Source organism: Ceratotherium simum, chromosome 6 (assembly GCF_057802395.1).
Source record: "Ceratotherium simum simum isolate JZ-2026a chromosome 6, ASM5780239v1, whole genome shotgun sequence".
In the NCBI taxonomy this organism is placed as follows: domain Eukaryota; kingdom Metazoa; phylum Chordata; class Mammalia; order Perissodactyla; family Rhinocerotidae; genus Ceratotherium; species Ceratotherium simum.
In genome coordinates this window covers 62,779,757-62,803,856 of record NC_141905.1, presented here as the reverse complement: position 1 = coordinate 62,803,856, position 24,100 = coordinate 62,779,757, and the positions used below count along the sequence as shown (strand labels likewise).

Sequence of the window (24,100 nt, the reverse complement as noted above, 5' to 3'; positions counted from 1 at the left end):
CCACCAGCTGGGTGGATCCACCCAGATGCAACTGCTCTCTCACAAAGCAGTCCCTTCCTCTGGTTTCTCAAAGCCAATTCTGAAACCGCCCTTTGCCCTAGCTTCTCCTTTGACAAACCCTTTCACAAGACCTGTGAAGGAGACAAACGCTATGGCCAAGAGGGTCATGGAATTTCAGGACTGGAAGGAAACTCTGAGATTGTTTAATCTACCTCTTTCCTTTACAAAAGAGAGCCAGTAATGCGTCTAAGGCCACAGAGCTGGTCTGTGGCAGGCCAGCGTGGAAGCCTAGGACCTCGGACCAGCTCTCTTTCTCTTACACCTCGGCTGCTACGCCTCCCTTTCGAGGGGGAGGACACCACCAAGCACCACCTCTTGGCGGGTGCCCGGGGCCCAGACAGGAGCAGAACCCTCCTGTGGCAGGCCCTGACTTTGCTCCCCAGTATAGAGTCCATAGATGCACTCGCTGAGTCCTCACAGCAAGCACCCCAGGCAGCATCTATGGTTAAACATTCTTTTGCAGATGAGGAAACTGAGGCTCAGAGGTGAGGTGACAAGCCTAAGGTTACAGAGTGAGTTTAAGTGGAAGAGCCAGGGTGTAACTCTTACAATCACTTCTGACAAGGGGTCCTCAGGGAGACAGCCCACCACATTCCGAACCGCCTGAGGCCTGGCTGCCAGGCTGGGCCGCTGAGCGTGTGGGGCCTGCTAGAGGATCCCCGCCTCTCTGGCACAGGAGAAAACGCTGATGAATAGCAACTGGGGGTGGGGGTGGAGGCTGGGAGAGAAGAATCAACAGCACACAGGGCTAGAGACGTCTCAAGCTGGAGGGAAAAATAAATTGTTGAAAGTCAGCTAAAGTCACCTTGGTAACTGCTACAGCACACTCACCCGGAACGGGGACATCAAACCCCACTGCAAACAGCTTTAAAGAAATGGAAAAGAACTTAATCATCTGAAGAATTAATGTGACAAGTGCCCACATTTACACCTCCCACCAACCTTCAATCATTTGAAAACGTACTTTAATCTTTTAAGAAAAAAAAACTGCAAAATGCTAGATCTGCAGTCCCGGAGCCTGGGTATTTCCGGCATGCTGCTTCAATGGAAACGCGGCTGCTCCACACACACGCAGGAGCCCAGCTTTTTGCTGATTTGTTTTTTCTGGACATCGATGCAGAAGCATGAATTATTTGTGTGGGCTGGGTGAGGTATTAAATCTGCAGCCGACACAGGTTTGCAATGTTTTGCATGGTTGTCAGCTTAATCTTAGTCATAAAAAAATAAGTAGTGTGCTCGCCAGCGTGGCCTAATTTTTCAGCTGGGCTGTTTTCTCCCTGAGTTCCCAGTGGAAGGGAAGGCAGAGCTTCGGGGGGCTGGAAGGGAGAAGGGCCCACACCCGCTAGGGACTGCTAGGGATATGGGGCCAGGGGATGAAGGACGAGCTATTGTTCCAAGAGGCAGAATGGCTAACAGCATAAGTTCTGGGTTCGAGTCCTGATGACCTTGGGCAAACGACTTAATCTCTCTCTAAGCTTCACCATCCTCTTGATGGGAATAAATAACAATACCCTTTCATTATAAGAATTAAATGAGATGACTCATGTGAAGCACCTAACAGTGCCTGGGATGTAGTAGGTGCTCAAAATATATCTGGAATGCATTAACAGGATGTCAGCTGGCTGCCTCCAGAAGTCTATCTGCTCCTCCTGCAAGAATGTCGATAGCTTAACAGAGACTTATTTGCCTTTACCATGGGCCCAGAATCCAACTGCCTCTGGCCAGGTCAGTTCCCCTTCCGAGCAACGGAGCAACGGTCCTTACACTGAGCTTGGGAGCGAGGACTTCTGAGATGGGGCTTGAAAGGGCTCCTGACTCCCTGAGCAGACACTGTGGGCCGTGGTCAATTGGTGGTGCTCTGGGAAGGCCTGAGCAGAGGCCAACAAAAACCCTTGAGGCTTCTGTTCTGCTGAGAGAGGCACTGGCAAGGCCATCTTCCTTCTACAGAGCACAATCAGCCTTCCTGCAATTCTCATCTACTAGTCCTCAAGTCCCCCAGAAGTCGTTTAAGCCAGGCTCCAAGACAGCCTTTCAAATCCCTGAGGCTGCTCTCACAGTCCAGCAAGTTTCTCTTCTCCAGTATTTGTGGCCCCAACTTTTTTTTTTTTGTGAGGAAGATCAGCCCTGAGCTAACATCCACGCCAATCCTCCTCTTTTTGCTGAGGAAGACTGGCCCTGGGCTAACATCTGTGCCCATCTTCCTCCACTTTATATGGGACGCCACCACAGCATGGCTTGACAAGTGGTGCATCAGTGTGTGCCTGGGATCCGAACCTGCGAACCCTGGGCCACCGCAACAGAGCGCGCGCACTTAACCACTACGTTTGTGGCTCCAACTTTCAACCATATTCTTAAGACAAGGTTCTGAAGTCTTCCACCCATTCAAATCACTCTCCCTTGGATTCACTCTAGCTCGTCAAAGCCAGAGAGTCATAAAGTGCTGTGTGCGGAAATAAATATGGTATGTGGTCTAACCAGTGCAGATCACAGAGGGACTATGAGCTTTCTTGTTTGGGATACTTTATTTCCATTAAAACTGTCTTCAAATTGCCTATTCTTTGTAACCTCTCACACTACCAACTCATACTGCCCTCCTTCTGTCAACGAAATCTCCTTCAGGCTTTCTCTCATGGGCTGAGTTTAGACCTCTTCTCCCCCATCTTATATGTACTATGGATTATTTGGAGCTAAGAGCAAAACTCTGCATTATCTGGCTAGTGTTTCAACCAGTCTGGATATTTCTGAAACCTGACTCTGGCATCCATCATATTGGCATTCCCTCCTGACTACACGTGACTGACAAAACTGATAAACCCGCCATGGATGTTCTCATCCCAGGCTTTGATTAAACAGCGAGGGAGCCGGCCTGGTGGCGCAAGCACTTAAGTGCGTGTGCTCTGCTGCGGCAGCCTGGGGTTCGCCGGTTCGGATCCTGGGCGTGCACCGACGCACTGCTTGGCAGGCCATGCTGTGGCGGCGTCCCACATAAAGTGGAGGAAGATGGGCACGGATGTTAGCCCAGGGCCAGTCTTCCTCAGCAAAAAAAGAGGAAGATTGACAGATGTTTTAGCACAGGGCTGATCTTCCTCACAAAAAAATAAATAAATAAACAGTGAACAGGACAGGGCCAGGCAGACAGGCTGACAGACTGACATCATTACTCTTTGGGTATGCTCATCCAACCAATTATAAATAAACCCAACCATCCCATCACCAAGCCCCTCACCCTCCTGGATGCTCTGTGGACATTTCCCTGTCTTGGCAACAATGATGTCAGAAAACATTCTCAAAACGTGCTGTTAAACCCCACCTATATAAGGTCTACAGCATTTCCTTTGTCTACCAGGTAAAAATACGTAACTATTTCTAAAAAGGCAGTGAGGACTCTTCGTAAATCTATGTTGACTCTCAGGGCTCACTCTTTCCCTTAAAGGGTGTTCACGGCCTACTTGCTGAATAATCTAGTCCAGAATTTTCCCTAGAGTTGACACAAGGCTCACTAGTATAGAAAGTACAAGATGCTCTTTGCATCTTGAAACTTTTGAGTGCTTTCAGTCTGCCAACACTTCTCTCCCATTCCCTTAAAGATTTCCAACACCAGCTTCATGAGTCTCATCTGCCAATTCTCCTGGTATTCTGGGGGAACAATACACGTGGACCAGGAGATCTGAAATCATGGCTTCAATCCTCTTATCAATGCCTGTGCAACCCTTCCTAGTTTGATAACCATTCTTTTTGAGATGGAAGCATAATAGAACTCGAGTAAATTTTACTTTCTCTTCACTACTGATTAACACTACTCTGTCCAAACAATTAGGCATAGGTTTTCTTCTTGTTCCAAACAGAAGTACAAAAAATAAAGTCCTTTTTGCTGATCATAGCACTTTTTTGCAAGACTAAGTTCTTCTTGAGTTTCAGCTTTTCTTGATCCTGTTCCTTACAGTCTGTGCTGGTACATCATACTTCTCCTTCCAGCTTTTGTTCAAATTTCAAAATAAAAATCTGAGTTATATAAAGGATTTTCTACATACCTATACCAGTCTGTGGAGGTATGACACTCCTTTTAGTTTTCAGGGGACTATTCACAATAACAATATTAAGAGGTACCTTTTATTGAGTGCAGATTATGGTGCCAGCCAGGTCCCATGCTAAACTATTTATATACTTTGCTTCCTTTCATTTCCATAACAACCCTATAAATAGATATTATTTTTCCCATTTTACAGACGAAGAAACTGAAACTCCGACTTAAATAACTAGCCCAAATTCACACAATGAGCAAACAAAGGGCTGAGACAAAACCCCCAGGTCTTCCTGATGCTAGCTAAAATGTAACCACAATATTACTCCTCAAGAACCACCCATCCCTTTGAGTGATCCTTCCTTCTGGGGTTTTGAGCCCATGAAGACATCTATTTTTTCCCTGAACTCTTAAAAGAACTGCTTCCTAGAAGCCAGGGCAGGGCTTCCCAAAGGGTATTTGATGGAATTTTAATTTAAGAGAAGCTTCTAAAAAAGCAGATGTGGCAAGGGCTGGATGCAATACGCTGTATCTCAGATTAGAGATTCACAAAAATGTTGGCATTTTGAAGACTCTGAGGAGGACTACAGAGGCCAAACAAACCAGTTTCATTTTGTGTAAGCCAGTATCTTCCAAACCTTAGCCACAGGAACCGCTTTTCACTTAATACCCAACAAAACTCCCAGAAGGCTGAGGCATTGCTCTGACAGGGCCCAGGGTTTTCCCTCCTGAACCCTGCTCTGTCCAAGCTGCTTTCTCCCAAGGCCCAGTCAACCCTAGTCCTACTCATCCTACTCCATCAACTTCCTTGCTGCTCAGAATTAGGTGCACAGCTGAGTGCCCCTCCTCATTTCCTTTACCCCAAGACAGATGAGCTCAGGAGGCCTGTCGGATGGTTACACCCTGCTCACCTTCAGCTCTTAGCCTGATGCTGGGGTAGCTGCAGTTTCTCTGCACTGACCAGGGCTTGCCATGGTGCCAATTTTGTGATTTTTACCTAGAGTGTGTACCTTTCTTTTTACTGGGCAGGGCAAGCTGTAACAGCTCCTACAATATCACTTCTTTGACTTTTTTTACTATTCTTTTTTAAAGTTTAAAGAGTCAAATAGTTCTATAAGGTTCATTATAATAGCCAGCAGTCTTCCCACTCCCCACTCCTTAGAGACAACACTTTCATCTCTGTTAGCTGATTCTTTTGGTATTTTCCTCACTATTTCTAACATACTTTATTTCTACTTCCCGGTATTCCTTTTTCAGCTTTACCTATTGACTTCTCACTACGGAAGATGAGCTTTCAGTTCCCTTCCATCTCACACTGCCACCTTCCCATCTTCCCAGGATAACTGTGTCGTAAGTTTGTTTGGATCAGTACTAAGTGTTTACATTTTTATCCTACACCAATTCTATTTACAACTGAGCCACATAGTATATACTAGGATTACTTTTCCTTTCTGGTGTAATTTTCTATTTTCCTTGGATTTAATAACTGTCTTGGTTTTCTATGTGTTTATCACCAGTTCAATCCTAAACTAACTACCAATGGTCTACAGATTCTCCCAAGACATACAAATACATCAAGTATTTATCAATTTTATCTTCTAAAGACATTTCTTCAGAGGATCCTCCCAAACTACTTCAGTCCCAATTGGTGCACATCTGTCTTCATGGGATCACTCGTCCCTCTAACCCTGATGATTCCTCTTGCCTCTTTCTCATGTTGGACCCCATTTCCTGTGCCCCATATGTCTTCCTCACTCATTTTGATGGAGCATATCCTCTAGCAGATTTCACTTTATTTTGTAAAAAGTATGCTTCTCTCAGCCAAATGGCCCCCTCTGACCTGCCACCCTCCGGGGTTTCCAGGCAAACTAAAATACCAGCTTCACTCTGTGCATTGGTATGTAGACTTCCAAGGCCCTCTTTCCAGTTATTTTTTCCTGTGAATTGGCAGGCACCTCCTCCACTTTTATCCTCTTTTACAGGCAGTACCCAGTGGTGAAGATGCCGGATCTGGAGTCAAATAACCCAAGGTTCAAATCTTGGCTTGGACACTTATTCCAGCTTATTGACCCTAGATAAATTGTATAATCTTATCTAAGCCTCTGTGTTATAATTTGTAAAATGGGGACAACAGCAGCCCTCAACACAGGGCCTGGCACATGGTGATACTCAATAAAAACTGCCTACTCGGCCACAAGAACCTGTCTAGCCCAGGATTCTTTCTGTATTGGGAGCGCTGAGGGGTGGTTTATGGGATGGTTTAGAGGCACACCTCGGTAATTCAGGGATTAAATTTTTCTGTTTATTTCTTCTTTACCATGTCTCTATAACACATTCTCTATTTACACTTCCCACTGCAAAAGGTGACTTTTTAAGTATCCAAAAACACCTTCTCCTTCCAGTGTCAAGATAGACTCCTGATTTCTAGTGCCGTACAGTTTATAGTACATGCCCTGTTCACCCTGCCCACACTTTACAGACTAACAACCTTATCCATGTTTCCTCTCCACTCTGGTCTCTTCAGATTTAAAAGTCTTAATTTTTCCATTTTAGCCCAAAGGAACTGGTCATATTCTATCAATGGCAGCAGGCGTGGAAAGGAGAGGAGCTGAACCACTGAGACTCCTTTTAGCCACAATCCCAGTCCTGTGACAGTGGTGACGTCTGCACTGGCCACATGACTTGGGGCCTTCTCCTTGGGGACGCCCGGGAGCGAGAACCAGGGCATCAGGATTGGCAACTATTCAGATGTGAAGTGGGTCTGGCCTGCTGAGCCCAGCCCAACCTCTGGCTTCTGCTTCTAGCCTAGGAGATCATTCCTTTTGCTTTCAGATTGCTGACGAAAGCTCTGAACTTTCTAGAGAAAGAACCACTTGCAGGTCTCCCCTCAGGGCAGGACTGGAACAAGGTGTGGGTGGGGGTGAGAGTACTGGCTCAAGTCCACAGTTACTGTTAAGCACAAGGCTGTATCACCTGGTCATTCTGACAAATTCTCTCATAGGGAAGATACAAGGAGTAAAAGGTCTCAAAGGTTATTAGTAAACACCAATAACCAAATGATAAAATGCAATCATTTCACTGTGAACATCCCAAGGATAGAATGTAATAATGGAACAGTGGGACAGACTGTGGCTGAAGAAGACAGGGTGAGGAAAACTTGCCTTAAGGTTGTGGACTCCTTAATCAACTCTTAACTCCTCTGGGCAACAGTGCCCTCCATCCCCAGCCCTGCACTCTGACTTGGGTGGGAGATTAGGACCCCTGCTTTCCTGAATGAGCCTGCTCTAGCCAGAGCCCTTGGCTTTCTGTTTTCTGAGATGTTGAGTCATTTCCTCTCTCCAGCTCTCACCTTTGAGCCTTCCTTTTCCCTTCTCTGGAGAAGTGACTCACTGCTAAAGTGTTGGGTGACACTGAGGATCAAGGATGAGCGATAAAAATACTCCTGATTGTGCAACTCGAGGAAGGGGGATGCAGTTTGGACTGAGAATTCAACGTGTGGGCCATGAACTCTGAGGCTGGGGTGTTAACAATGGCCACGGCTTCATCTCTTTGGGGAAGTGGAGCAGAGAATGGAGTTTAAACAGGAATTCACCCGTGCTGGACTTGCTGTGGAGCCCCTTGTCCTGCCCTTTCAAATGTGTACTTCTGAGAAACGCACATAAAGGCAGGCACTTAGCAAGACAAACGTGGATTACAGAGGCCTGGGCCCTTCCTCCCTTCAGCCCTGCGGGGCCTGGCTGGGGCCCTGAGAGCAGAGCTGTTTCTCTCTGGGTTCTCTCTCCAGTGAAAACAGCCGTACTTCCCCAGCGTGGGAGTGGTGAGGGAAGCCAATGTGACAGACGCAGGCTCCAGGCTGGCTGCTGCCCTGATGCACTAGATCCCTTAGAGCAGGGTTACCCAAGACTGCCCTGGGAGCAAGCAGCCATAGCAACAGCCCAGCTGTTTTCCCAGATGGAAACTCACCTTCCTTCACTCATTTCACTGGAGGCAAACTAGAAATATTCTTCTTCTAATTAATCTTCATGGGCCTCATAGGTTGAGCAAAACAAAACACAATTTTCTCTAAAGGATGACTCCCTGGCCAGGTCACAAGCTATTCAAGATGGGAACAGAGGCAGCAAAGTCATCCCATCCAAAAGGCCAAACAGATGGGAACAGAGACACTCCTAAAAGTGGAGAGAAATGTATGTGTCTACTTGTGTGTGTGTTGTGGGGAGGGTGCAGCTGAGAATGTCACAACAGGAGAATTCATGCTACAACACTTTAATTCTCCAGAAAATTAAGGCAAAAAGAAAAAAAAAGGCCTTATAGGTGCTGGTGCAATTCCAGAAGACCGAGAAACTTGGCTCAGCAATGATGGTTAGTTTGCTTTTTAAAGGTGCCTCAACTAAAAAGTGCTTCTCCCACAGTCATGAACCTTCCCCGCGAACATGTGTACATACATGCATGAGCCCTGCTCCTCTTTGGGAGGGTATGCGACCCAGAGAGCTCCCCAAGGTCCCCCAAGCTGAGTCCATGAGTCACTGGCAGAGGGAGGAGGAGGTCCTGGTACACCGATGCAGGTTCCCAGCATCAGAGCAATAGTTTATAGAAATGCAAACCTTTCCATGTGATGCACCTGACCACGCATGGCCTCCAAGTCACTGTGGAGAGGCTGGGGAGCAAAGGCCAGACTCTGTAGAACAGTCCATGTCTAACCAGGCAACCTCAGATAGAGAGGATGCCCAGTGACCGCCACCCCCACCCCCAGGTCCTTACAAATGTTGGCAGGCGCAGTCCTTAAGCCAGGCTCCCAGTGGCACAAAGGAATTGCTTCCCATGCTTCCCAAACTCACCCAGGCAGGCAGTGGGAAGGGAGGCGCCAGCAAGCCGAAGGAGGCTTTTCTCAACTGATCATCTTGGGAAAAGCCAGATACAAATTTCACGGCTGGAATGTAAGGGTTGTGAAATGCTGGAAGAAGCCCCAAAGAGGGCCAAAAACTCTCCTTCCAGGAAGGCAGTGGGAGGAGGGCTGGTAAGGGCGAGTGAGAGAGAAGCAGGTTACCCAGCGGGGCCTGCCTTTCTGGGAAGCAGGAAGTAAGGCCTCAAGAAAGATAGAAAGAAATCCCCTAGCCCTGAGGTGGTGGAGGGGCTGGAGATAGGGTTCGTTTTGTTTCTGAACATGAGGAAAACAAGGCTTTGTGTCAAAAAGTAATTCTGGTATAAATGAGCCAATTATGAAACAGCTTGTTTTCTCTGGGATTTGGAAGCACTGAGGCTGACAGTATGTCCTTCCCTAGAGTTAAATACACACAGTGAGCTTCTAACATAGGACTTTAGCCTTGTCCTCGGTGTCATGTCAGAGGTCTCCATTCATGCTCCAACTAGTTAGATGAGGCCCATCAGTGAGGCCTATTACTACCTCAGAGACACACAGTCACACAGACACACAGTCCAGTGTGTCCCTCACGGGGTCCCTGAGAATGGGGTAAGAAGACCACACCAGGTTAATGGCTGACGGACTGCCCTAAGCTCTACCCTTTTCTAACCTTGGCCAAGTTACTTTCTAGCCTCTCTGCACCTCAGTTTCCTCATCTATAAAAGGGGGATAATAAGATTATCTATTCATTCACAGAGCGACCATGAGGATGAATTAAATTAATATGGAATAAAGTACCTGGAACATTCCCTGGCACATGTTAAGCACCATATAAGTGTTAGTTGCTGTTGAGTTGTGAAAAGAGCAAGTGCCTGACTCTCCCAACTAGGCCAGAGCCCAGCTCTAACGCCCAGGTTCCATCAGCCCTTCTGAACCTCTGGTCTATCTCCATAGCCTCTTCAGACCACGTGTGGACCCATGAAGACCCATGCATCAGAGCGCCCCAGCCCAGAAAGCCTGACTAAAGGAAAATCAGACACAAAGACATAATAAGGCCCGCGCTGGATGCTCCCTGATAGGGAGAGAGCAAACACAGATGACAGCACATTGTGGGTCGGCTTTCTTAGTCGCAATCCATGTGGTTTATCTGAAATGGGGTCAGGTCCCAGAGTGGGCAGCACAGATATTACAATTGTGCTTGCTAATCTGAACTGAGTCCATCGTCATCGATCCTGAGATAACAGGGAGCTGGAGTCTTGAGACTTGAGGGGTGTGTTGGAAAATGTTCTGGGCAAAGGGGGAGGAACCATTTCTCAACCAGTTGCTAACCAGCACCGAGCACCTCAGAGGAGACATTCTGATTCCCCCCAGACTGCAGATTCTGGCACCTTGGAGACGTGACTGGGTACTTGAGCTGCAGGGAGGGGAGACGACCCGGGAGGGCTGGCAGCTCTGATCTATTCCCACCTATCTCTCTGTAGCTCAGCCAACTCAGGCCAAAGGGTGGAGGCTGCAGCCTCTGCCTTGTGACTAAAGATAGCTCGTGGACCAGATCTGATGCCCCACTGCCCAGTTAGAGGGTAGGCTGAGTCTGGGCTGTATGTGTGCATCCAGGAACCCAGAGCCTTGTGCACCCTTACAATGTCTGGGAGGTGTAGCAGCTAGAAGTATGCCCAAGACAGTGGGTGAGACCTCAGGCCCTTCCCAGATATACAAGAGTGCTGGCAAGTGAGGTGTCTCTCCGCAGGAGCCCCTGCCCTTCTGCCCAGAAACCTGGACCTTCCAGAGGTGGGAGGACCATCTGGACTGAAATTGTCTATAAGTTATAGGGCAATCTGCTTGAGCCTTTAAGCCTTCAAGTACCTCCCGGCCTTCTACCAGTACCAATGGGGCCCAGAAGAAGAAGCCAAGCTCAGGGCATGGGAAGGAGTGTGGCCTTGGGACAGGGTCCAGAGTCACAGGTGGAGAGTTTCCAGATGCCCCATGACCCAGCCTGGCCATCTGCTGCTGCCAGGGCAAGATCATGGTGCCTTAAGCCATCTACTTCAAGGCAGCTGGCTGGAGAAACCCATTGTTTGAGTTGAAAGCTGCTCGAAGATGGCCATGGAGGTTTCTCTAGGCTCTTGCCAAAGAGCTCAACTCTCATGGCTTCTGATAGCAGATTCTCTAGGGAGCCATCTTGGGCAGCCGGAATAATTCTCCCTTCTCCACAATCTGCTCCCAGGTTGCAGCCTCAACTTTACCCAACCAGGACGCCCCTGTCTCATCCCGGTCAGCTCCTTCCCTTGCTTGTTAATATTCTAGGGTGCCTTCAAGGTCCATCTCAGGTTCTTCCTCCTCCAAGAAGCCCTCCCTAACTACTCCAGATCATGCTGTCTTGTCTTTTCTGGAGTGCATTAAATCACTACCACTTCTGGGGATCATGGATGAGCAATTGGAGCTAGAATTCAAAGAAGTAGCTATTTCTAACAAATTGTATCTACAGCCAGACTCATGCCAATTAATTAATTCATTCACTGTTTCATCTCACGAACCCCTAAAAGAGCGTACACCACAGGTGGCCGCCTGGCCCTAAGCTTGCCACAGAGCAAGTGTGTAATAAAGACTTCTTAGAAGAAGGATGGATCACCCTGGTCTTGCAGGAGTGGTCTGCCTCCCTTTCAGCCGAGGGCACAGCAACTTCCTCCCTGGCAGGCAAGGTTCCTGCTCTGGGCTGCCAGCTCCCAGGCATCCTCTGCCAGCAGCTACTCCCTAGAGCTGCCCAGGGACTAAAGGCAGAAGGGGTGCCCAGCTCCAGCCCTGCCCACCATTTGTCCCCTATCAGAGAGGAAGAGAGGTCAGCAGGAAGCAGATCTGACCTCTGGGGTGGCCACAGTCTCTCCCAAGGGCTATAAGGGCCCCTGCACAGGCAGCAGAGGCCTGCAAAGGACTTCCCTTCCCTTCCCTAGGCCCCATGGAAGGGAGGCAGGAAGAAGGGCCTCAGCAGCAGGCGTCCAGTATGAGGCTGGCCAGACAGGGAGGCCCCTGGGGTTGCAGCTATCAGCCGGAGACCAGGCTCCAGGAAGGAAGGAAGGGCAACTCTGGCTGAGGCCGAGATAAGGAGGGGAACTGTGCTCAGTACAATGGGCTCCCACAAGGCTGGGAGGCCCCAAGTCAGATTTTGCCCCAACCTGGCCTCCTGTCTGCTCACACAGCCCATGTAAATATTTACTGATGTTTATATTCCTGGTCCGCTGGGTCCCCTCTGAGGCCTTTTCCTATGACCCACAGATCTGTGTGCTCCAGAGACCCTGGGCCCATCCAGCAAGGGCTAGGGGCATTGTTCTCTCTCATGCAAGCCCTTTAGAACAAAACTGCCCCCTCGTCCCGGCTCCGGGACACCGCTGTCAGGAAGCAGTACTAACCCCCTCTACGGGGGGGAAACTTACGGGGCCCGGTCGTGGGTGAGGCCGTTCTGCCGCTGAGGGTTGATTGGCGGAAGGACAGGTTTGCTGTTGATCTCAAGTCCTCTCCTCAGGGTCTCCCGGATCTGCTCTGTGTCTGAAACAACACCACTAAGTTGCATGATGGCCCTTGGGGCTCCCAGCATCCCCCAACTCTGCCCTTGGACCCTGGCTCTGCAGATGTGCTGGGGCAAGGCCCCCATGAAGGCTGGTCCTGAGGCCGCTTAAGGCATCAGCTGTGCGATCTGAGTGAACGCAGAGGGAGGACACAGGGCAGATGAGACACTTCGCTCTCAAGAAATTTTTGGTCTGAAGAGTGCCATTCTTGTAGAACACAAAGCGTGGCCTCCAGACTTCAGAAGGGCACCCTCCAAAGCAGGGCTCTTCTCCACTGTCCTTTCCCTTCCTCATCACAGGTCCTAGATTTACCCTTAACATAGCTCCAGTCAGTGAGTGACAAGGCCTTTGCCACTGCCCAAGACCACCCAGGGATTCTGTCCACGGAAATGGATGCCATTAGGGGCTACACATGCCCTGCCAGGAATGCGCAGATGCCTCTTACACAAGTTTCTGGGTTCTGGGTGGTCAGCTGGTATCTGTCTCTGTCAACTCTTCCCCTTGGGCTGGGTCAGTGAGATGCTGAGGTTGTCTGCCCACCTTGGTCCTATCCCAGGGAACTCTGCCTCTCCATGGGTCTGCCAGGGGCCAGGAGGTGAGAGAGGAGTCCCTTGGAGGGATTATTTCTTTGTGAGGTGCTTTGCTGGTCTTTGGGGTGAAGCTTACTAGTCTGGTCCCCTATATTGAGATTTTGGTCTAAGATTTACTTCCATAAACCACAAACACATACAAAAAAGCAAACTAACGGTGGTTGCTCAAAGGGTGGGCTTAGGGTAGATGATGGAGGTGATTATTAACTTTTCTAACTGTTTGACTTGTTACAGTGGCATGGATTACCTTTATAATTTTTAAAAAATAGCCAATAATGGTTCAAATTTTGGACGAAACTATGAATCCCTCCTTAAATTACCTCTTTTGTCAAAAGCAACTGAATGATTCTATTAACTGTATACTTTCTCTCAGAACCTCCCATGGGTTTGGCACACCATTAAAACAAGCAGGAAGGAAAGAAAGGGGTCAGATATTTGCACTAGGGGTTTAAGTTGTTCTTTACGGAAAAAGAAAAGCTTTTATAAATGCTATCACATGTGAGGTATTTTATTCAGGACTGTAGGTATCTTATTCTTCAAAAAATAAGAGAAGGTAGAGAAATAAAGAAAGGAAGTAGAAAAAGAAACTGTAAACACATGTATATGTAAATGGATGCTTTTCTATTGGAGTGAGTTAGGGATGCCCTTTGTTTTTCTTTGGCCAAGACCAGCATGGTGAGCTTCCAACAAGAGAGCCATACCCTCCTTCCCCAAGGCCCCACCCAGAATGCAGAGGATAAGGTACCCTGCCTATGGCCCCTTACACTGTATCTGCAGGACAGTGGGGTGGGGAAGTTTGCAAACTGGCCTTACGCTCAGGCCTCTCTTGTCTAAGGCCTGGAAAGGCCTGAGGCCAGAGTGATCCTCGGGTCTGGCATGGCTTTCAGGCTAGAGCTGGGCCCTGTGTCAATTCCGTGGGTGGCCGACGCTTGTTCTCTTGCACTTGGGTGGACTATGGCCTTTTCCTGTAACTGTTTTATGGCTTCCACTCACCTCTGTGACCTCAGATTGCAAGGGGCAAACCTAAAACACAATGCCTCTCCTGGTGGTGCATTTGAAATACACAGAGGAAACACGGGAGAAATGGGTCAATAGAGCTCCCTTAATTCCACCCTGCTGGGAGACTTCACTTGCTGTTTAAATCCTGCCAGGAAATAACCTATTGAATGGGCTGTTTTTGTTAGTGACCCATCCTAGAGAGCCCGAAAACCAGGCCTGGGGAAAGGGAAGGGGACAGCTCCTACCTTTGCCAGAAAGCCGCCGGGGCTGCGTGCCAATGCAGATGCTCCGGCTGTCCTCGTCATCCTCAGGGGGCCGACTCAGGTCATCCCAGGCACACTTGGCACTGACACCGCTCAGATTGGAGCCGTCCATCTCGATGCCTTTGTCAACTCTCTCCTGCTTGGAAAGAACCAAAGAGCCAGAGTTCCTTCAGCAAACCGGTGGCCCAAGGTCACCACCACCTTCCAGTATTTACTGAGCCCTTGTTAAGTGCTGAGCATGGGACAGGTGCTGGAAGAGCAGGATCTCTGATCTTACTCTACCTGGTTAGAGTGACCGTCTCGGCCACCAATGGACTCCTCCAGGGGAACCAGGAATTAGGGTAAGCTGGGAAGAAAGAAAATCCCAAGGAAGCTTCTCCTCTAGCATCAACCTTCCAGTAAAATGACCTTCACCCTTGTTTCAGAGCCCTGACTCTGCCCACCCCAGGCTGGCCTGTGAAGCTGATGTGGCAGAGCTGGGAACGACTTCCCTGAGGAAAGTCACAGGCCTTCCTCTCCTCACTGATCATCTAGGTAGAACCCGCCAGGCGATGCTACAGAGGCCAGGCTAGAAGCCTGCCACAGGCGGGAGAAGGCAGGACTCAGCCCAATTCCCGCCCCCCCCACCCCACCCCCCGACTCTACACCTGCAGTTCTCTCTTCTAACAGCAGAGGGTGTGGTCACGCGGTGAAGCGCCACCAGAGAGCAGAAGGGCAGGCTTTCCGCTAGCTGCATCGCTAACTTGTTTGGCAAAGGACTTTGGATGGAGTTTCTTTTCTACTTCTTAGACTGAAATGGCCTCGAGGGCAGTGACCATCTGCAGACCCCACCAGAGGCCCTGCCTTCATGCAGGTCTTGGCACTGTTGAATCCAAACACTCCCCAAATGGCCTCAAGGAAGAGTTGTACCCAAACATCCCTGGGATTTCTGGTAAAACTTACTTCTGTGATGGGCTCTGGATTAAAGGTCATCTGGAAGGCTCTTGCAACCTTGCTCATAAACAGCCATGTGGGCCAAATAAAGCTCCTGAGTGGGCACCTCCATAAGAGTCTGCACCTCCCTGTCTGCCTGACCTTCTCCCCATGGCTCCACAGGTCCAAACCAGCCTGCTACTTGGCTAGGGAGCCTATCTGGGGAAACACAGGGTAAGCTTACATAAGGTCCTTATTTCTTGAGACCCGTCAGCAAGTGGCCCTGCCCTGATGCCTCCTTCCCATCGATCACGCTCCCCTCCTTTCTAGTGCTACCACCAGCCTGGGCAAAGCTGAGGATTCTGAGCAGAGTCAGGGAGAGGCTGATGACAGGGAGCAGTGCTCTAGGCAGGAGCATGTGGGCTCTGGTTTGCTTGGGGTGGAGTCTGAGCTTCTCCCTCTCCACTGCTACCCTGAGGCCCCTCACCTAAGCAAAGAGCTAAGGACACTCTTGGCTCAACTAGTTCAGCTCACTTACTTTATAAGTGAAAAAGAAAGAGTTAAGATCCAGAGAAGTTGAAGGACTTGTTTAGGCATACAGCTGGCTAGTGGTGGAACTGGGAGCAAAGGAACAGGAGCCTGCTCTAAAACGAACAGCCTGCAAGCAGGCCCCAGAAAGGCACAAGAGAGAGTAGAGGAGTTCCCACTTGGTGCACAGAGCCACCAGGAAAGAAAGCTGAACTTTCTCACCAAGGCCCCTTGCTTGCTTTTAAAGACCACTAGGTGCTCTGGGTTCTACTGGCTGGTCTCAGGGGAGGCTGATGACGAGGGAGGAAACTGTTCTTGGCATGCAGGGAAAGGACAGGCTTCTTACCCTACCAGCTCAAAGGATCGGGTTCTTTCTTAGTACTTGGCACTTACAACAGGGGCCAAACAGCAGCCCACAGTGCCCCATGCTGGATCCCAGTGTGGCTGCAGAACAAGGGCTATGGAAACATAGCCTTCGTGGTTCCTGGTTCTTGCATAAGCAGAAGCTACAAGGAAACCAAGTTTAAAGTAGAGGTAACAGGATCCTGGCAGCAATTTGAAAACTTCAGTGTTAAATGCACTAGGAAAATAGAGGAGCATCATCTGTGAATGAGTACAGTTTCTGTCCAAGAACTCACAGGTCTGCAGTCAAGAACCCAAGGACTGCTGGCTCCATATCCACTTGCTACCTCTCCCCTGCCATCTCTTATTCCTCCTAAAGGACACGTAACTCCTGGGAGCTGCCTGTAGCCCACCAGATTTCTACAGAGGCATAAAAGGTTCAGAGACGGCAATGACCTGCAGTTGGCAGGGGGAAAGTAGAAGGAGGCAGACACATGCCAGCCACATTATTAGCTGTCTGCTGTTCCTGCTTTGTGAGCAGCTGGAAGAAAGAATGTTATGCTCTACGTGGCTTTCAAAATTCACCTGCACACAAAAAGAGTGCTGCTTCTAAAAAAACCCAAAGATGACACTGAAATCCTGTACAGGTGGGCCACAGTGAGTGGGCAACTGCAGGCATGTGTATATAAAGACTTCCTTTTACATATCAAGAATGTCAACTTACCCAGGGGAGGAGCCCAGTGTTTGACTGCCCAAGATGAAAAAATGTACCTAAAAGGGGGATGGGATCATTAGACCAATCAGCGTCACCCCTGCAGCCGGGCTGTGGGGTCAATATCATCTATTCTCCTATCTGTTACAGGATGGTGGTGGCGGTGAGGTGGCTCCCTGAAAGAAAGTCTGTGTTCTTCTAAGAAAATGTGGGAGGATGAATACTGGGCAAGCAATATCCACTATCTTGATTTTCTTTTGTTGTTGGTGATCTTATTTTTTAAAGTCAGGTTTATTGATGTATAATTTGCATACAATAAAATTAATCCTTTTTAAATGCAAAAATAAATATGTCTGAGACAAGCTTTCCTGGCCTGAAATCTCTGCTCTCTTATGTGCTCTGCAGAATTCAGGGGACAAGTTCCAAATCATGCCATATTTCTACTCACTCACAAATAAAGCTCCTCCGTTTTCCCAGGATGAAAGCCAGTGTTATTTGGAAGAGGCCTAGGCACAGTGGGCTAGAAAGGTTTTCCTCACTCAAGACATACTTGCAGGTGTGGATCGATCTCAAATATGGTCTCTCCCCTCCGCATGTCAGTTATCAGCCAGGGGCCGCCAGCGCTGTGGACAAGGAAAGGGGACAGGATGGTAACTGAGGGTCTGGGGCTGAGGGCTGGGCGTATAGCCTGCCCTGTTTGTTGTCCCAGGCCTAGAACACAGGGGAGTGGTCAGCAGTCAGGAACCACCAGGGAGAGTCATCAGGAAGCCCTGATGTGAAAAAACCAGCGCCTGAACAACAGTGTAAGGGGGATCCCACATGCGAGGGGAAGGAGGGACTCTCACCCCCAGTCCTAGGGAGCCAGGCCCCCACCTCGTAGGGCAGGGGTATACTCACACGGGCACTGTCCGCAGCAGCTCCAGGATGCCCTGCCCATTCCACTGCTGAGCTGCATGGAGCTCCTCGGTGCAGACACCAACAATCTGAGACCCGGAGACAAGATGCCATTGTGCATTAATGGCCATTCCTCCCACCCATCCAGAAAGTCAGCCACCCAGGCTCTCTCAGTGTCACTTAAGTGGCGGGACTACAGGCAGGATCTATTCTCAAAGGCTGGTGTGTCCCAAATGGGATGGTTCCCTTAGGAGGGAATAGCTGCCTGGCAAGGAGATGGATGAGTCCACAGATGGGGCACTGAGGCCTGACCCTTGCTCTGCTGTGACGGGTCGGGTGTCTGGGTGACACAAAGTTGAGCTCTAGACTGCAGAGGAGAAAAATCAGGGCCCTGCCAACTCAGGGTGGGGCCCCAGCCCCTGTCTCTGGAAGCAGGGGAGGTGCAGGGGGATGTTCCTGCCCAGTCTAGGACCACAGGGAATGTAAACAAGAGATTTCAAGACCCTTCAAGCTCAGAACAACGACCAAAGGGCCCCAGCAGCTTGCAGAGAAGCTCCCTTCCTTATCAGGGGCTGAGCCTTTGAGTAAATCTCAAGAGAAACAACTGAACCTGCACAGACCCCATCATGACCACTTCAAGCCCAGCTGCAGCCAGGGTAGATGCACACCCCTCCTGGTAAGGGCAAGTCCAGCCCCAAGCTGCCCTCCTGCTGGGAGCTCCTATGCCTGTGGCTGTCTCCGTCTTCACTAGTTCACAGAAGTACCCTCCCTGTTGTCCCTCTCAGCTACAGCTGTTCTCTCCTACCCAAATGGCCCTTTCTCCTTCCCCTCCCTTTTCCCCTTCCCCTTCCCCCTTCTCCCATCTCAGCAGGTTAAATCAGACCATCTGAATCTACCTGAAAAACCATCAGAGGGAAGGGAAAACGGAAGAAGATCAAAGGAAATCTCCTATTCCCTTCACTCCCTCTACCCAAGCCTCCTGTCTCCCAGGACTTTTTCCACAGGGAAGGCTCGAGCCCATGTCCAACCTGTGCCTCACCTGGAGGAAGCTAACTACCCCAAACGGTGTCTGCACGGGTTGCATCTGCGGATCCTCTGTCAGCAGCATGTGCTGAATTCTCGACTCACTGTTATCCAAAGGGCTGTGCCAAGACACGTGGTCCCCGCTGCAGAAGGTGTTCTCTGTGGGAGAGACATGAGGGCCCTCAGCGTTTGAGGCCCTGCATCCAGGCCTAGAACCTGACCTGAGATCTGAGAAGCCCAGGTTGAGAGGCTCACCAGCCTTCCAAGGTAGCCCCTGTGAAGGAGGGGAAGCATTCACTTGAATGGTAGCAAAGAGTGTGGATATTTCCCCACTGTTCCTGCTTGCCAGTTCTGCCAGCCTTCAGTAGAAAGGGACAGGCTGCTAGTGTGGATGCTCACTCGGCCTGTAAGTCCAAAGACTTCTGGTACCTTCCCTTCTTTGGAGGGGGGCAGGCAGCCATGATCAGGTCTGCCAAGAAAGAATGAAGTGCTTTACTGAGGGGCCACCTGGTCAGAAGTCCTCGGGGAGGCTGGAGGGCAGTGAAAACCCTTCACCTTGGAAACACAGACCAGGATTTCTGTGCTGCTGAAACAGTGTTCGAAAGGGAACTGCTAACCCTGGAAGGCCTTTGAGATTTGTCACCGGTTTCCCACAGGTAGATAAATACAGGGATTTCTGAGGAATGCTGGAGGCTTCAAGTAAATGGAGGTCTGGATCGTGCCTCACACACCTCAGCAGAGATGGATAGTCTGCAGGGGCAGCTGTTTCCATGAGGACACAGATGTTGTGCTCAGGCTGCCCAAGAGAAACGTGCAAACACAGCCACCTCACAGCCTCACCATTGTACTTCACACAGGCTTCTTAACTTAAAAAAAAAATGTGTTTAAGGTAGCGTAAGCACAAGGAAAAAAACACTCCCATGGCATGAAGTCTCCCATGACCCGACTCTGATCTTGGGTGCTCTGCATGTACCAGCCTATATGCATTTATAGGTTCTCTCCATTTTCTTCCTTCTAATATAAATGGCAACACACTGTTTTGCACATTTCACTTAATTATATATCCTGGAGATCATTTCATATCAGCACATAGAAAACTACCTCATTCTTTAAATGGCTATATGGTAGTTCATTGTGGTCTATCAATTACAATCTGAGAATCTCAACAGCTGAGGTCCCTTCCCTTTTTATCAATGTTTAAGGCAAGGCAGAACATGAACACACACACACACACACACACACACACACACACACACACACCAGCCTGAAGGCTCCCAGGAAGGCCTGAGAAAGCTTCTGCTCTTACTTGTCTTGGTTTGAATACTAACTCCTAACTCCTTCCTGTGTCAGGTGAAGTTATACAGCCAACTTTTACATCCAAGAGACAGGCTAACCTCAAAAGCATTCACTCAGGAGGGAGAAGGAAGACTGCTTCCGCTAAGAGATATGGGCTAGTAAAGGGGAGAGAAGGCATAGCTCCAGTCAGAGCCAACCAGAAACCCCCAAATTTCCCAATTCCTGCTGGGCCCACTCATCTCAGATTCCCTCTTCTTTTACAGAAATGTGTGTCTACAAGCAGTTTGCATGATATACAAGTAAGAAACAATGCAACAAGTAAAAAGATTGAGTTAGTAATTAAAAGCCCCTCCCACACATAAAAGTCCAGGCCCAGATGGCTTCAATGGTAAATTCTATCAAACATTTAGAAAAGAATTAATACCAATTCTTCACAAACTCTTCCAAAAAATAAAAGAAGAGGTACCACTTCCCAATTCATTTTATGAAGTCAATATTACCCTGATACCAAAATCAGACAAAGGCCTTACAAGAAAATAAAGCCATAGACCAATATCGCTTATTTGTACAGACACAAAAATCCTCAACAAAATACTAGCAAACCAACAAAGCAACATATAAAAAGCGTTTACACAATGACCAAGTGGGATTTACCCCCAAATGTAAGGTTGGTTTAACATTAAAAAAAAATCAATTTAATATAATATATCAATAGAATACAGGTAAAAAAAAACACATGATCATCTCAACAGACAGAAAAATCATTTGGCAAAATCCAGTACTCTTTCATGATAAAAATATTCAAACTAGGAATAGATGGGAAAGTCTTCAACCTGTTAGAGGGCATCTACAAAAACCCTACAGCTAACATCATACTTGATGGTAAAAGAAAGGATTAATTCCCCCTAAGATCAGGAACAAGAGAGAGGTGCCCACTCTCACCACTTCTATTCAACATTGTATTAGAGGTTCTAACCCGGGCAATTAGGCAAGAAATACAAATCTAGATAGATTGGAAAGTAAATAAAATTATCCCTATTTGCAGATGACATGATTTTGTACATAGAAACTCTAAGGAATCCACTAAAAACACTATCCGAATAAACAAGTTCAGCAAGGTTGCAGGGTATAAGAGCAATATACAAAAACCACTTGTATTTCTATACACTAGCAGTGAACAATCTGAAAATGATATTAAGAAAACAATTCCATTTATAATAGAATAAAAAAGAATACAATACTTAGGAATAAATTTAACAAAAGAAATGTAAAACTTGTACTCTGAAGACTATAAACATTGTTGAAAGAAATTAGAGAAGACCTACATAAATGGAAAGATATCCAATGATCATGGATCAAAAGACTTAATATTGTCAAGGTGGCAATATTCCCCAAATTGATCTACAGATTCAATGCAATCCCTATCAAAATGTCAGATGCCTTTTTTGCAGAAATCCACAAGCTGATCTTAGAATTCATATGAAAATGCACGGGACCCAGAAGAGCCAACACAATATTGAAAAAGACCAACAAAGTTGAAAGACTTAATTTTCCGATTTCAAAACTTACTGCAAAGCTACAGTTACCAAGACAGTGTGGTACTGGCACAAGGATAGACTTTTGATCAATGTTAACAGAATTTAGAGTCCACAAATAAACCCTCATATTTATGGCCAATTAATTTTCAACAAGAGTGCCAAGACAATTCAATATAGGCAAGAATAGTCTTTTTAGCAAATGGTGCTGGAACTGGATAGTCACATACAAAAGAATCAAGTTGGATCTCTTCCTTACACCGTAAGCAAAAATTAATTCAAAATGGATCACAAACTTAACTGTAATAGTCAAAACTCTAAAACTCTTAGAAGAAACATAAGAGTAAATCTTCTGACCTTGGATTAGGCAAGTTTTTAGACAAACACCAAAAGCACAAGCAACAAAGGATAGATAAACTGGACTTCATTAAAATAAAAACCTGTTGTGCTACAAATAGTACCATCAAGAAAGTGAAAAGAAATGCACAGTGCAACATTTCCCAAACTTTTGAGTCATCCATAACACCTGTCAGGATTTTCGACATATCTGTGTGCCACCTGTATCATTACCCACCTGTATTTTTCCCCCTAAAATTGACTCACTTTTTTAACCTAAACTTATTTTAAAAGGAAACTTAATATCACTATACTAAATAAGGAAAATAAAGGGAAAAAATCAGTGTTGCTTACCATAAAGAGAAAGATAACTTTATAACTTCGAAATAATTCAATGAAAACAAAATATTATGAATTTATAATTGATACTGTTGCCTACCTACCTTTGTTAAAAACTGAAATGAACAAGGGATAAAGAACTGTTAGAGGTTTAAAAAGTCATATCAAATTGACAAAACCAGCAGGATTGAATTAGAGAACTGAAAGGGGAAGAGAGTCGTCACTAATCATTTTATTTAATGTCTTGTCCAGTTACCACCTAAAATCTCCTCTGGCTTTGGTAAACACTGACAGACTGGTTAACTTTGCAGTTGGGAAGGCCCCGCTCCTATCCGCCTCTGCCCCTTACTAGTTGTGACCCTGGGTAACTTGCCCAATCACAATTTCTAAGCTTGCTTCCTCATCTGTAAGCAGGAAACAGTGTGCCTACTCAGCGTGCTTTCCACTGCTGCACGTTATTATTCCTGTACTGGAATACAGTACAGCTACTCTAGTCCCTTTACCAGAAAAGAGGATCGGCCACAGAGCCTGTAGTTAATAGTAAGTGCCAGTAGGTGGCACCATTGCTCATGGTTTAAGAAAGAGCTGGGCCAGTTCCCTCCAGTGCCCCTGTCTAGCTGATGTCCAGTCTGTAGAAATATATACCCCAAACCTGACAGGGATTTAGGCTGGAAAGGTTTGGAGTCATGATCTTTTATTAACCAGAATTGACAATGATTTAAAAATAATCTTGTGCAAACCCAAACTGTTTAAATAAGAATGAACAAAAGGTATTTTGTAGATTTAATTTGGGAAGGGGCTTAATTTAGGCAGCTGGGAGGGGAGACTCTAGGGCAGGCAAGGGAGACAGATCAGTCGCTGCTCCAGGACCAACATACTCCATCCCAAGCGTGCGTGATCAAGAGGGAGTTAAAGAGGGGAGGGGGAGGAGAAGGCATAACCACCCACAGAAAGGTTTTGAGAGCACGATGCTAACAATCTTCCAGCCTGCGGCAGGGTCTTTCTTCCCCAGCCGTGTCTGGTGGGGGAACCGGACTTATTAGCTCTGCTGTGGCCGAGAATCAGTCTTTCTTAACAAAGAAAGAGCCTTGGTCACAGTTTTCAAGCCTAGGACAAAGCCACAATGGGCTCATTCTCAAGTCTGGTCTGGTCTTTATGCCCTGGATGCTCGGCCCCATTCTGTGTGGAGCCACCGCAGGTCTCAGCACTCAGGCCCCAGCGCCCACCCCAGGAAGCTCTCAGCCCCTTCAGAGGGGTTTTCAAATGCTAATGCCTCGGTCAGAGGCCCAGCTGTTCAGTCGAGAGGTTAGAGGAGCTGGCTCCCTGTCCCTTCCTCTCTCTGGATCCCTGATGTGTCCCTACCAGGATATTAGGATGCTAATCCCTGGGACACCCACCCAAACCACACAGCAGAGGGGCCACCTGGGGTCTGAAGGCAGGCCATTCCAGGTGAGGCCTGAATGCTCACTTTCCATTCCCTTCCCTCTTCCTCTGGGCTCTGCCTCCAGGTACCATGAGAAACCTCCCTCAGCTGCTGCCTGTCTGGCAAATTCATTGGAGGGGAAAGACCTCTCCAGGCAGCAAAAAGAGTCCAAACACTGCCAGGTACAGTTCTGCCCCTTGCTTAGTTGAGAGAAAGGTTTCATTACTCTATGTCTCGTTCCCCATTAACAAACAACTCCCTGGTAAGAACTCTTAAAAGTTGGGGAGGCTGTATGGGTGTGCAGATTCTAACTGGGCCCTCAAACTGGCCGTCACTCTACCCCCAGCTCCCAAACATCCAGCTTTAGGCATGGTGGTTTGAAGTTGGACTGTGCCAGATATAAAAAGTT

General features: G+C 47.9%; 1 protein-coding gene across 2 annotated transcripts in view; it reads right to left on the bottom strand.

Annotated features, from left to right (window-relative positions):
- Window positions 1–24,100, bottom strand: part of SUFU (SUFU negative regulator of hedgehog signaling) — a 105,013-nt gene that overhangs the window by 18,768 nt on the left and 62,145 nt on the right. Inside the window, exons 4-8 of one of the 2 annotated variants that reach the window (XM_014785696.2) lie at window positions 18,779–18,921; window positions 17,743–17,828; window positions 17,396–17,468; window positions 14,334–14,490; window positions 12,368–12,479 (exon numbers count right to left, since the gene is read on the bottom strand). In XM_014785696.2, the coding sequence (XP_014641182.1) occupies window positions 12,368–12,479; window positions 14,334–14,490; window positions 17,396–17,468; window positions 17,743–17,828; window positions 18,779–18,921 (571 nt within the window). The remainder of the gene's footprint in view (window positions 1–12,367; window positions 12,480–14,333; window positions 14,491–17,395; window positions 17,469–17,742; window positions 17,829–18,778; window positions 18,922–24,100) is intronic. The other variant, XM_004428012.3, reaches the window with a different exon arrangement.